The sequence below is a fragment of the Asterias amurensis genome, chromosome 2 (genome assembly GCF_032118995.1).
Source record: "Asterias amurensis chromosome 2, ASM3211899v1".
Lineage (NCBI taxonomy): Eukaryota > Metazoa > Echinodermata > Asteroidea > Forcipulatida > Asteriidae > Asterias > Asterias amurensis.
The window spans coordinates 7769399-7783540 of record NC_092649.1 but is presented as its reverse complement, the minus strand read 5'-3'; the positions used below and the strand labels follow the sequence as shown (position 1 = coordinate 7783540).

Here is a 14142-nt window from a genome sequence, read left to right as displayed (position 1 = left end):
GGTTAACCATGAACATCACAATTCCAAACTCATTGCCACTGGCCAGACATGGCTTAGTTTGCTCATAAATTACACTTTTATTTCAAACAAAGTTTGATAAAGACAGGTGCGTTTGATCAATAATTCTATTAGAATGCTATTAGAATGCAAATGGAACCCATTAACTTCGCCTTGGGTGCCATTTGGTGTAAAAAAAACACCATGGACTCATCACAGCATGCAACAATAGACCGATCCAGTAGGCTCTGCCCGCGACGCACGTGTGAGCAAGAACACGTGGGGCTCTCCAATGCGTTTCTGCACAACTCTGCCGCACGCGCCAAGATACACGCACACATGTCAGACCTTATTTGTCGGACCTTCCTTGCAATGTGATTGGTCAATACGCAATGGGGCGGAGCTTAGTGGATTGGTCTATTGTATAGTTTGCACCAACCCAACTGTTGGTCGATGATGTTTCTTCTGTTAACTTCAAGGAGATTAAAGATTATTATTGACTGGAGCTTATTCTTTGTATCCTCATTCAAGGTTGGAGATTTTTCCGTGTCCACGGTTCACGCCTTTGTCTGTCGCTCAACCGTCATCCCAGCTACATCCATGAATGTCCAGGCTATCTCGGCTCAGCCAATCAGGTAATGGTATTGGGGTCACATGCTTATGGGATCTTTCTCTATGAGAAGTGACACCATAAGGAGCTTGGGATAACTTGACTTTAAAACTCTCTTTTTTTCAGTTTCATTCTCTCTCGTCTCTTGGTGTTTCTACTTTCATGACCTTTTAACCAAAGGTGGTTTCAATCGTATGAAAGCATAGAAAATGCTCTTTTAAAATGTATACAACAATTTAAAAATGACCTCGCCAAACAACTCATTTTGCTTAATTGCATTACATATTATTTTGTTGTATGTTCTTTTTTCTTGCAGCCTTGGTGATCGCCTCGTTGGAATCACTGATAAGAACTCTCTTGGGTTGCTCAATGAGACCATCTTCGTCCAAGGGGAGAATGAATCCAAAGATCTGCATTTCTACTATCACTCTGCATGGTAAGTCTTAATTAAAGGGAAGGTAGCCACTTCTAAAATTATTGACAGTAAAGACTATAGATGGGTTGCAATACGTGTCATTGACCTCCATATTTGATGTGTTTTACACGTGAACAATGTATGCTGTGCACTTTACATGTGTAAAATACATCAAGTATGGCGGTCAATGACGCGTATTGCAACCCATCCATTGGTTAGAAGCCGACAGGATTCCCTTCAAGGTAATATGGTTTGGATTGTTTTCCCTTGGTTATTAGTAATGAAGCCCAAGTTTTTGTTTGTTCGGTATTCGGTGTGTTTGTTTATCTTTTTGTTTGTTTAGATGATCTTCCCATCAAAGAAACTTGACAATCTCCCCTCCTACAAAGGGATATAGACCCACAGCTGGCAACCAGCTAATCTCTCTCATACAATGACACTGAATTGCACAAATCATGATAATGTGCTTCAGTATCTAGATGACTTCTTATTCTAGTCAATGTGAAATCAGCAGATAGCTTGGTTGGCTTCAAACCCACAACAGTGCAATTGCAAATCCTGTAGTAACCACTGGACCACGGTATAATTATTGTATTATTACTATTAATAAGGGAATAAAAGAATAGCGATAATTTCTTTAACGGCCGTTTAAAACCGACAGGCCAAACCAAACTGTCTGGGGTATTTATGAATATGTAATCACATTATCTTAGTGCCGGTAACTCCTCGAGTCCGGCTATTTGTTGTCATACATGAACTAATGTGTGCTAAACTCAGTTTCATGAATTCATGTCCATCCCAGGCCAACCCTAGCTTGCCCAGAGGGGCGTAGCACCGTCCTGACCCTCCGCTGTGACCCTGAGGCCTCTGGTAACGGAACCTTTGAGCTGCCCACCATGTGCCCCTCGGGCACCTGCGATGGCTGTGCCTTCCACCTCCTGTGGCGTACAGAACACGCCTGCCACATGTGCACGGTGAATGACTACAAGAGCATCAAGGGGGAGTGTGTCAAAGGTCAACAGGTCATCCACTACATCTGGAACGAGCCCAAGTAAGATTTAGATTCAATTAGATTTGATTTGATTTGATTTGATTTGATTTGATATGGATCTTTGAATTGGTCAGTTACTCTTTGAACAAAATTCAAACTTGCTTGATTCCTTTGTCCCGAGCAGTAGATTGTAGATTTATTTTCTGTGTTCATTTTTTTTCGAGTGCAACTTTTATCCTTGCTAATTGCAAGGCCAATAATGTTAACAGTAAGAAACCAACATATGTTTTCTTACTATTATTGTTATTTTATTCATCTAGACTGTTATTTTTTAACTCAAGAACATTATTTTTGTGAAATTTAATGTCTGTGGTTGTTTAATTAAATGTTGATTTTACCTTTTAAAACTGTGTCCACCTGACTGATCAAAATAATCCTCATAGCTTTCTTGGAATTTTAGGAATTCTGTTGAAGTTTGTTGGGGGGGGATTCAGTAAAGGAACATTCTCTTTTTTTTTGGGGGGGGGGACCCCCTTTGCCACATATGGGGCATGGTTTAATTTGTGCTTGGGCAATTCTGGTGTGCAATCTTTTTAATTTGATATTGTGTGACTTTTTTCCTCCAGGTTTTGCGCCGGTGGTAATACACTCCCAGGCCACTTGTCCAAAGAGTGTCAAATGGAACCTTGGTACAACCAGGTACCGTGGTACGCTCAGGCATCTATTGCTGCCTTCATGGGATGTGTGGTGCTACTAGTCACCTGCGCTATGTACTTCTGGAAGAGAAACAGAAAGTAAGTCCTGAAAACTGGTTCTTCTGCATATCACCACAGATAATCCAGCTTTCTCCAGAAGACGGTCAGAGCATACTGACCGAAACGTCAAGTTCAAACCAATGGTTCTTTTCAGAGCCTCCCCAACTCATTTAGAGATAGTCTAAATGAGTCATGGTGTTACCGTAAACCTTTACATAACAGATAGTCTTGTCATACTGTGAAGCACTGACATGTAGCCCTGTACTTAAATGTTGACCTAATACTGTGTATAAAAGTAGCCCTGGGACCAATTTCATAGCGCTGCTTAACGGTAAGCAAATTTGCGTGCTTCTGTAGCAGAAAAACTGTAGCAGCGTATTTCACAGGTTAGCAGAAAAATTGGGCAGCCAAATTGCGTGTTTACCGTGGATTTGCATTGTGACGTCATTTATTTTCATGCGGTAAGCACCGGAAGGTTAGCGTGCCTTTTCGTGTGCTTACGGTTAGCAGCGCTATGAAATTGAAATCGCACAGTGAGCAAAAAATCGGCCGCTAAGCAGCGCTATGAAATTGGGCCCTGGGTTGGGGTAACATCCAGATACTGGGTGGGGTTACATTTCGCTCAAGGGTTGGGGCTACATGTAGGTGTTACCCACGCCATTGTTCACTGTAAGCTTGGGCGATATCACGATATTATCGAATATCGTGATATCAATTTGGAAACTATTTCGATATCGGATGGATTTGGTTTTAATCGAAATATCGATATATCGCGATATATCGCGATAATCACGATAATCAGAAGAATAGGTCATTAGAACGCCTCTCTTATGCTATGACTGTCTCTTCTACAACTTTCACTTGGAGTTTGAAGACTGATGATGTCAAATTTAATTGATCGCGATTATATCGAATATCGCGATATATTGTCGGCGATATAGCGTGAATAAAATAAATCGATATCGCCCAAGCTTAGTTCACTGATGTAGTTTGTTAAGGTTGTATTTGATTGCTTCACTGCCAATTATGCTCGGTTGTTGGGTGTGTTTATAATTCTCTATCAACCCTTCTCCTGATTTCATATTCACTACTTGGAGACTGAGAACAAAGTAGGAAAGGAAACACAATGGTGCTCAACAAGGTATTTTGTGTGCAGAGTCTATGGGAGGTTCTGAAAAACAGGGACTAAGAAAAGAACAAAAGAAGTCTCCACAGTGATGCAAACAATAACAATTTAACACCCCCCCCCCATCCCAAATTCTTCTCTTTTCCTCAAGGCTCGAGTACAAATACCAGAAGTTGGTAGCCACTGCTAACGGTGAGCTTCCCGCTGCAGAGACTTGTGCCATCGAGGACGGAGATGACGAGGACGATGTGCTGTTTGAAGACGGCGCTAAGAAATCTCGCAAATTCTTCAACAAGTTCCGCTCAAAGAGTAGTAACGACAAGGTATGTATTAAGGAAGACTGAAACATGGGTTGTGTGATTTGGGTCTCGTGATTCAAAAACTTGGCATACCTGTCCTTATGGAATTATGAACTCGTTACTGGATGCAAAAGATGTTAAAATTGCATGGGGTAAAAAAATATTAATGGTTTTACATTTACACTGATGTGTGTTGCAAGCACGGTACACTCAGTACTTTCCCGAGTCCTGTGAAAAAAATCACAGGCGTATTACCTGGGTGCGATTCGAACCCATGTAGTTTGTATGACACTGCTCTAGAATTGCAAGGGTCTTGTGTTCGAATCCCACTCAAGTAATATGCCTGTGATTTTTGTCATAGGACTTGGGGGAAAGTACTGAGTGTACAGTGGTAACACACATCGGTGTAAGGGTAAAACCAAAATTAGTTTTAACTGGATGCACTTCCTCTGAACACATCAATAGTCTATAAGGCCTATACCATATATCCACAGGTAGGTCGGCCCTTGTACTTATTAAAAAGTTTCTACTTTTTTCCAAAGGCCAATTATCATACCTGTACATAAGAAATGGGTGCTATTATTACATATTATAACTATTATTATATATATATATATTTTTTTTTTTTTATTTTTTTTTTTTTTTAAGCCTTCGAGAAAGACTCTGCTAGGGTCGAAACGTCAGGCCATTAACTATTTTTTGCAACGAAAATAACTGATACACACTGCTTATCAACCGAAACAACTTGTGGTATAATTGCAACAACAAAAAATTAATGGCTTAACTGTGTAGGAGAGTTTTGTTCAAAGGCTAAAATCAGCCTTTGAGGGAGACTCTACTTGGCATTAAGGTTTTTCACCCTTTTTTTATCGTTTATTTTTGTTTTCTTTTCTTCTAACCATCCTGTGTGATTTCTTCATCCACTTCACTCCACAGGAATCACTCTACATGGAGGAGAAGCCATTAACCATGCGTTAGAGATCATTCAAACACACTGTAGGCGAATCGCATGCTCTCTTTCATTCATCCCACACTATCCCCTCCCCACCAAATAATCAAAAGCTTCTTTTTTCATCATCAAGTTTTTCTTAGAGGCATGGTACAGCACTGGTTTTCCACATTGTGTATATTCATATCAAGCTTATGGTTTGCAAGTACTGTCTCTTTACCATAATTATGAATTAAGGGATGGTACAGCGTTGTTTTTTTCTGAATTGAAAATACTCATCACAAGTTTTATACAGTTGACAAGAAACGCTGCCTTCCCATTATTATGAATTAAGGGATGGTACAGCGTTGTTTTTTTTTTTCTAAATTGAAAATACTCATCACAAGTTTTATATGGTTGAAAAGAAACGCTGCCTTCCCATTATTATGAATGAAGGGATGGTACAGCATTAGTTTTTCAAAAAAGTACATTATCCCAATCTTTCAGTTCTTGAGAAGGGATATGGAACATCATTTGTTTTCTGAAGATCACTTTCATTTCAACCCTCTAGTTTCAAGAAACATATCATGAAGAGATGGTTCATCACTAGTTTTGGAAGAGTGCATTCATTTCAACCTTTTATTTGAATATTTTACTAAGTTCGCAGGACCTCTACATTACCCGGTGCCCAACTCATGTTTTGTGAGCATGAGTATCAGTTAATACCGACCACTTGTCAACAAATGTTTTCAGCGCAAACTTGCCAATAGTATGCCAAAGTCCCATATCGCCAGCACAGTGTGATGTCACAATACATGTACAAATCACTTTGACAATGCTTGTCTTTGACAATGCTTTGTTAAAGGCAGTGGACACCAATGGTAATTACTCAAAACAATTATCAGCATAAAACCTTACTTGGTAACGAGTAATGGGGAGAGGTTGGTACAGTATAAAACATTGTGAGAAACGGCTCCCTCTAATGTGGAGAAGTTTGTGAGAAAGAAGTAATTTTCCTCGAATTTGATTTCGAGATCTCAGATTTAGAATTTCAGGTCTTGAAATCAAGCATCTGAAAGCACACAACTTCATGTGACAGTTGTGTTTTTTCTTTCAAGATTATCTTGCAGCTTCGACAACCAATTGAGCTCAAATTTTCACAGGTGTATTATATTATGCATATGTTGAGATACACCAAGTGAGAACACTGTCCTTTGACAATTACCAATAGTGTGCAATGTCTTTAAATCAATACCAGTTTGAAGCATAAAGGGTAGCCGACACTCACCATACACATTCCCAACCCATTGCTTGTTACATTCCTTTTTGTTTGGTGTACACAAGACACATTGACAAGAGCCTGCATGAAGATAAGTTGGATGCACTTGCTGTTGGTGGTGGACATGTTATTAGCTATGCTGTACTTCTCCAGCAAAAAGATTCCTCATTGTTATTTTCCACAACGCTAAACACGCTCTCAGTTTGGGTTAACAATATTTTGTTTCAGTGAAATCTGGATTGGCGTTACAGAACTGTCTGCTGTCCCTGATCCTCCAGAAATAAACCAATCTTTCCGTGTTCTGATGAACAAATTTAAAGATTTCTCCTGATTATGGAAACTTTTCCCTATTATGTTGAATGTAAGGTCGTGTCCGAATTGGTGACTTCGGCTACAGCTACGGCTAGGGTGCGCGCGTCTGCCATTCTTCAACACTGACAGACGCGCTGATCTAGCCGTAGCTGTAGCCAAAGTTGCCAATTCGGACACAGCCTTACTTTAAATATCTCCCTGATTGCAAGATGCAAATGTTTAGCAGCTTGGGGGTTAACTTTTTTGTGGGTTTTTTTCTTCTTCTTTTTTTTCAGTTTTTTTTTCTAAGGCTGCAAGGTGTTTTTTGAGAATGCAAAGTACCAGAATAACAGTGTACAGGAAATCATGTGAAGCTAAGACCATTCAGTGTTGTACCTGAAATAAAAGTGTACATGTATTATTTGCTTTGCTAAACCACCAGATCCATCTTTTTTGTTAACTTCCTTGTGCTAGTGATTTAGTGTGGCTCATACACACTTTTGTCAACCCCCTTAATCGATGGCTTAATTTTGTTCTTCTATTATTTTGCCTTTTTTCTTTTGTTACGACCCCATCCTCGTTTTGTATACCCAGATCCGTGTTCCAATGAGTAGGCACCACACCACACTTCACACCCCCCCCCCTTCCCCAAGCAATAATAATTCCAACTTGGAACACACCCCTTAACCTCGGGGAGGGTTACATCAACATTTTAAACCTAAATTATTTTAATATACATTGGCAGGAGAAAAATAAAGTTAACAGGGGCAATCAGACATTATGTTCATAAATAAAAAGACGAATTTGGCAACACAATTAATAGTAGATTCATTTTTAGAACTCATAAGACAATTCAAATTTTCCACTGTTAGTAAACAGCTGAAAATGTGCATTATTTCCACTCACAAAGTTAAGCATTTGTTCCTAAGAGCACTGTATAATGGACAATTGAGTAAAAAATGGATCTCAGTTTCAACCTCCAAATATTTGATTCCTACATACCTTCCAATTTCTATAAAAAGCTTGTGTACAGAATATCTAAACCGGGAAAGGTGATTTCGATGTAAGGAATTATGTACAGAATGTAAATAACAAAACAAAACAAAAATTGGGTCTGTTTTCATGGCTATGCTTACAGCCCATAGAATTATTTGCTTTACAGGATAAGCTTGGGCGATATCGATTTATTTTATTCACAATATATCGTTTGCAATATATCGCGATATTCGATATAATCGTGATTAATTAAATTTGACACCATCAGTCTTCAAACTCCCAGTGAAAGTTGTAGAAGACACAGACATAGAGAGGTGTTCTTATGACTTATTCTTCTGGTTTTATTCTAAACCTATGGGGTGCAAGATGTCTCGGCTAGGAAATACATCGCGATTCTTAATCGATATCGCAATACTTAATCGATATCGCTATATATCGATATTTCGATTAAAACCAAATCGATCCGATATCAAAATCGTTTCCAAATAAGTATCGCGATATTCGATAATATCGTGGTATTGCCCAAGCTTATTACAGGATGCCGTAAGCGAAGTCAGACATCTTCATGAATATGATTTTGGAGGATTCGGGACAGCTGGTGTGGTTATACCCAAAGGGCACAGTTGATAACACCGACTTGCTCTCTTTCTGTTCTACTTTTTCAGGAATTCTTGATAGAAGAAATGGACATGGTGGACATGGACAGTATAGAATTGAAACCAACTCGACAAAACTCCAACATTTCAATGTAAAAAAAGGACCTGCAAGATTCTACATTCCTTCGTTTGGCTCAATGTTATGCTGATGAAAAACAAATTGTGCCAAAAGCTGGTGTATCATTTCAGCATTGGTGGAGCATTTGTTTAAAAAGTTAAATTTGTTTATGTGTTTTGTTCTGTGCTCTTTTAGTTTTGAGTACCAAAAGTATGTAGCTTTTTTTTTTATCAGGTTAATTTGATGTGATTATTTATTCAATTACAAAAAGTACTCTATAATTGTTTAAAGTATGTACTAATATATTTAAGTAGTTCTGTAAAGTGCTTTACTAAATTGCGTTGGATTAATTTGACTAAAAGTTAGAATTGATAACTTCTGACCACAACAAAATGTTTGACTCCACAAAATGTTGGATCGTACGTTCCACTGGTTGATTCTGTCAAGAGGCAAATTTTTTTTTTTTGCAATTACTACTCACTTGCAACACACGTTTTTGTGAAGTAACAACTCTTTAAAGCCATTATACACTTTCGGTACAGACAAAAAATGAAAAGTTCACAGATTTACAAATAATTCACAGGGTTTACAGAAGGTAGTGGTGAAAGACTTATCTTGAAATAATATTCCATGAAATGCTTTACTTTTTGAGAAAACATTAAAACAATATCAATTCTCGATAGCGAGAATTACAGATTTATTTTAAACATATGTTATGACATGGCGAAACGTGGGAAAACAAGGGTGGGGTTTCCCGTTATTTTCTCCCAACTCCGATGACCGATTGAGCCTAAATTTTCACAGGTTTGTTATTTTATATATAAGTTGTGATACACGAAGTGTGGGCCTTCGACAATACTGTTTACTGAAAGTGTCCAATGGCTTTAACAAGGATAAGGAGTAACTCCAATCCACAAAATTTTGAGAGATATATATTAATGTCTGGGTGTCTATTGTTATATTATAGGTGTAAGTGTATTGTGGCAGAGTAAAATAACGGAGTGATTACATTCTGTTCCAATGCATGAACGAATTTAAAGGCAGTGGACACTTGGTAATTACTCAAAATAATTATTGGCATAAAACCTTACTTGTAACGAGTAATGGTGATAGGTTGGTAGTATAAAACATTGTGAGAAACAGCTCCCTCTGAAGTGGAGTAGTTTTCTAGAAAGAAGTAATTTTCCACGAATTTGATTTCGTGACCTCAAGTTAAGAATTTGAGGTCTCGAAATCAACCATCTAAAAGCACACAACTTCATGTGAAAAGGGCGTTTTTTCTTTCATAGTTATCTCGCAACTTTGACGACCAATTGAGCTCAAATTTTCACAGGTTTGTTATTTTATGCATATGTTGATATACACCAAGTGAGAAGACTGGTCTTTGACAATTACCAATAGTGTCCACTGGCTTTAAGGGGGGGCTTGGTTTGTGCGTAAAGCGCTTGCCTCTCACCAAGGTGACCTTGGTTTGAAACCTGGCCAGGGCCGTATGTTAGTTGAGTTGTGCGTTGGTTCTCTGCTGTGCCACAAGGGTTTTCCAGACCATCCGGTTTTCCTCCCTCGGAAAAAATCAAACACTTTAAATCTCTGGCTGAGCTGGTTATAATAGATTGATGTGGCTGGAACACGCTTCTGGAACACGTTGTAGCCGCGTCCTTAGAAATTCAGCTCTTAGCTGCGAGTAAGGATGATAAGCCTCCCAAATTATAATTACATTTAATTTTTTTTTTCTAAAACTTACAGATCAATCCTTGTCAGTTCTCCATCTTTCCTTCAAAATAAGTTTCTAGAATGTTATGCGTGTGTAGTTCAATTGCATGCAAATATTGCTCTTTTTCCAGTACTACTAATGGTGGCTGATTTTTTTATTAAAACATTTCTTGGTTGTGTTAATACGTAAAAGTAAGCATGTATCGGGTGTATTGGGAATACAATGTACTGTTTGTAAAAAAATACTATTTAAATGAAATCTTACTTGTTGACGTACTATTTATTGGTGAAGGGAGCCTTTTGGGTATTATTAACATGATTTGTATGTAGATTATAAACGTTTTTTTTTTAAAGTTGCATTAGACAAAATTTGAATGGGTCACTGTTGCCCATAATAACCTTGATAATATTGTGCTCATAGAAATTAGTTAAACCAAACAATAAATGTGCTGCTTGTACACGGAGATCCAATGTGGGTCTTTTTGGATGCTAGGTGGCAGCAGACTTTACAGATAAACACATTGTTCTCAGTGCGCATGCTCAAGGAGGGGACTAAAATAGACCTTATCGCACAGGCGCATTATACGTTGAGTGAGGTTCCCCCTGGTCTAGGTACTGATCCCTAGCTAGACCAGCATGCACCTCCTCATTCAACAGTTAGCGCCTGCGCAATGGGTATTTGCGAAAAGGTCTGTAACGAAAGTTTACCTGGAAAGTCTGCTGTCACCTAGCATTCCAAAGTCTCTCATACTTGGATGTTGGACTCGGTATTCTGATACCAGAATACTCTGTTTTACTCCGACACTTGTACCCATACTGGAGTACTTGGCTGTTCTTGATACTCGGCTGAACAATACTTGACTACAGCACTGGTTAACGCCTTGTACATTTATGTTAATTTTTACATTTTGTAATTTTTTTGTGAGGTCTCTTGCATTAATTTAAAATGCTTGTGTGTTTACTTACCATCCAGAGAAAAGTACTATTTATCACTTGATAGATATCACTTGATTTTATAACTCTAGACTTGTAAACAGAGTTGAGGCAGTAATTGTATGCTTAGCTTAAATGCATGTTCATGTATATTTTGGATATACATGTACACAAGAAACACTCCTATACTGTCTGACCATTCAATATCATCCACTGTGGTTTTGAATGATAGATTTACTAGTCCATCCTTCAATATCGTGTAATGTGGTGAATGCATCTACACAGTACACAGTCAACCCTCCTACTGTCTGACCATTCAATATCATCCACTCTGGTTTTGAATGATAGATTTACTAGTCCATCCTTCAATATCGTGTAATGTGGTGAATGCATCTACACAGTACACAGTCAACCCTCCTACTGTCTGACCATTCAATATCATCCACTCTGGTTTTGAATGATAGATTTACTAGTCCATCCTTCAATATCGTGTAATGTGGTGACTGCATCTACATACATGTAGTGAACAGTCGACCCTCCTACTGTCTGACCATTCAATATCATCCACTGTAATTTTGAATGAAAGACAAACTATGCCAACCCAGAGCAAGTTTGGGTGGAGACTAGACTTGACTAGTCCAACTAGACTATTCCAGAAACCATAGAGCACAGGGAGATTGACTATGAGCAAGTTCGATCAAGGTTTACTATTGTCGACCATTGGGCGGTTTTGCCTGGTACCCAGGATTTATTTCATGCATAGGTAACCATGGAACATTGACTAGTGGTCAACAAATGGTCGCTGAACGAACTTGCCCTGTATCGAACCATGAGCATTGGTCGACTATGGTCAATTTTGAGAGGATGTCACGGCTCTGGTCTATAGTCCAGTCACTCAACCGAACTTGTTCCTAGCTGTAATATGCTATCATGTGGTGGGACAGTTCTACATTTACCTTCAAGGAAGTTCTCATCAAAGCCCGTTCAGCATCTCTGTGTTACACAGTTGCTTCGCCTTACACAAATTGTGCAATTGTATGCTTGGTCAATTCATTGGCAAATTTTATGTAGAGTAGGAAGATTTGTGCATCTAAAATCAAGTTTGGGGGGGGGGGGGTAGATAAATTGTAATTTCTCTCAATTTCCTCTAATTAAAACAAGGTTTTGGGGGTAGAAATTACTTAAATGTTACAAATTTAATTTTTACAAAAAATGTTGAGAGTATGAAAAACTGTTAATTTTTGAGTTTGACAATAATATTTTTCTGCAATATGGCTTCTACAAAGCATATACAGAAAAAAACATCACAAATTAGCGTCAAGCAATTCAGTGATTCAAATTGTTTTCAGGGATTGGCAAGTTAGAAAAAAAGTACTATTTATGGTGAAAATTAGTGAAAAGCATGTTGCTTTTTTTTAATAGTTTATCTGAAACTTTCACTTAAAGATGCTATGTCAGATTTTTTGCCGATTTGACCCAAAAATTTTGATTTAAAATTCAATAGGTATTTTGATGGGGGTCAAGAAAGTTACAAGCTTTCATTTGAGCCATTGCTCGAAAAAGTCTGCCAATTATTAGTAGCAGTGAAATAAAGTGCTCATCCCGACAATATATCACGTGACCAATTCTTATGTGTTTTATAAGAAACGTTTTAAATTTTTGTCATGGTTCCTGACCATTAAAAGTAAAAGTTCAACTGTGTTTCGTTAGAGCGGGTGATACTCTTTGAAATACCATTCACTCAAAAAAATCTATTTTTTAATGTTTGGGGCCAAAAAACTGACATAGCATCTTTAAGTGTCAACAACCATCTCTCGATTTAAGCTAGCCATCTGATAAAGGGGCTTCCAGTACTTGATTTTGTTGAACTTACTTGAGAATACAAATGTTATTTTCATTTACCATTGTCATGCCACTTCTTATAAGGCTGTTGTCAACTTTATATGATAGAAATATCAATATAATAGTCGCTTTAATTTTGATCTTGGAAAATAAGATAAAAGTTGTATGAAATAAAACGTCAATTCACAAATAACCAAATGGATTTGACTGGTGTATCTCCGCTATGTTTTATTGTTATCGTATTGTTACAAGGTGACATGATCATGTTTGCTTAGAAAAAAACATAAAATAAGGGCCCAAACTATAAGCACAAGAGGTGGCCAATCAAATTATTATGCTTACCATGAGCCAAAATGTTGCATGTCACATGGAAAGTGTGTGACTGGTATCCTGCCCATTTTGGTTGAGCAGCTATACTATTTGTAAAGCTCTTTTTTTTTTAGCTCTTTGAAATAGAGCCCCCACCCCCCACCCACCAGCAGGACTTTGTTGCAATGTAAATACATGTACACAACTGTGGCCACAATCTCAACACACGGGGATGGGTCAGTTTCACAAAGAGCTATAAATGTTTGCGCAAAGGTGTGATGTTTCAATACAAATCACTACGGTGACACCCGCATCTTAAGATGAATCTTAGTGCCTTATGAAACCAAGCCATACTCCCCACCCAAACACTGAACTTTAAAAAAAACATGGAAGAAGTAGTTACAACCAACTGGCAACAAAAGCACACTAAATTTTGAAGAAATTTTGTGTGAGATGTCCGTCGGCCAAAAGCAGATAATGGGTTTTTGTAGTAAAATTTACCCTGAAAAAATGTAAACATCATTTAATATTAGCACCCATCTACATTGTACAACACCTGAAAAACGCATTTAAATTTCTGGTTAAAGGCACTGGACACTATTGGTAATCAGTCCAATTAATTGTTAGGATAAAAACTTACTTGGTAATGAGCAATGGAGAGCTGTTGAAAGTAAAAAGAACTGTGAGAATCGACTCCCTCTGAAGTAACATAGTTGTTGAGAAAGAGGTAATTTTAGGCATCCATTAGCACTCAAATTTGTGCAACATTACTATTCTCTTGCAACTTCATGACCAACTATTGAGTCAAAACTTTCACAGGTTTGTTATATTATGCATATATGTTGGGATACACCAAGTGAGAAGACTGGTTTTTGATAATTACCAAATGTTTCCAGTGCCATTGTATTCCTATAGAACACACATTTCTATAGTACATGTATTGA

The 14142-nt window shown here is 38.0% G+C and overlaps 1 protein-coding gene across 3 annotated transcripts in view; it reads left to right on the top strand.

Annotated features, from left to right (window-relative positions):
• The window catches only part of LOC139934124 (endosome/lysosome-associated apoptosis and autophagy regulator family member 2-like), a 37499-nt gene extending 24428 nt beyond the window's left edge, over positions 1 to 13071 (top strand). The window contains exons 18-24 of one of the 3 annotated variants that reach the window (XM_071928417.1): positions 529 to 632; positions 924 to 1043; positions 1825 to 2073; positions 2640 to 2807; positions 4046 to 4217; positions 5130 to 5189; positions 8353 to 8489. In XM_071928417.1, coding sequence (XP_071784518.1) covers positions 529 to 632; positions 924 to 1043; positions 1825 to 2073; positions 2640 to 2807; positions 4046 to 4217; positions 5130 to 5171 — 855 coding nt within the window. In that variant the 3' untranslated portion in view covers positions 5172 to 5189; positions 8353 to 8489. Of the gene's footprint in view, positions 1 to 528; positions 633 to 923; positions 1044 to 1824; positions 2074 to 2639; positions 2808 to 4045; positions 4218 to 5129; positions 5190 to 8352 lie in introns of all 3 variants that reach the window. The other 2 variants (XM_071928415.1, XM_071928416.1) reach the window with 2 other exon arrangements.
• Positions 13072 to 14142: the final 1071 nt, after the last annotated feature.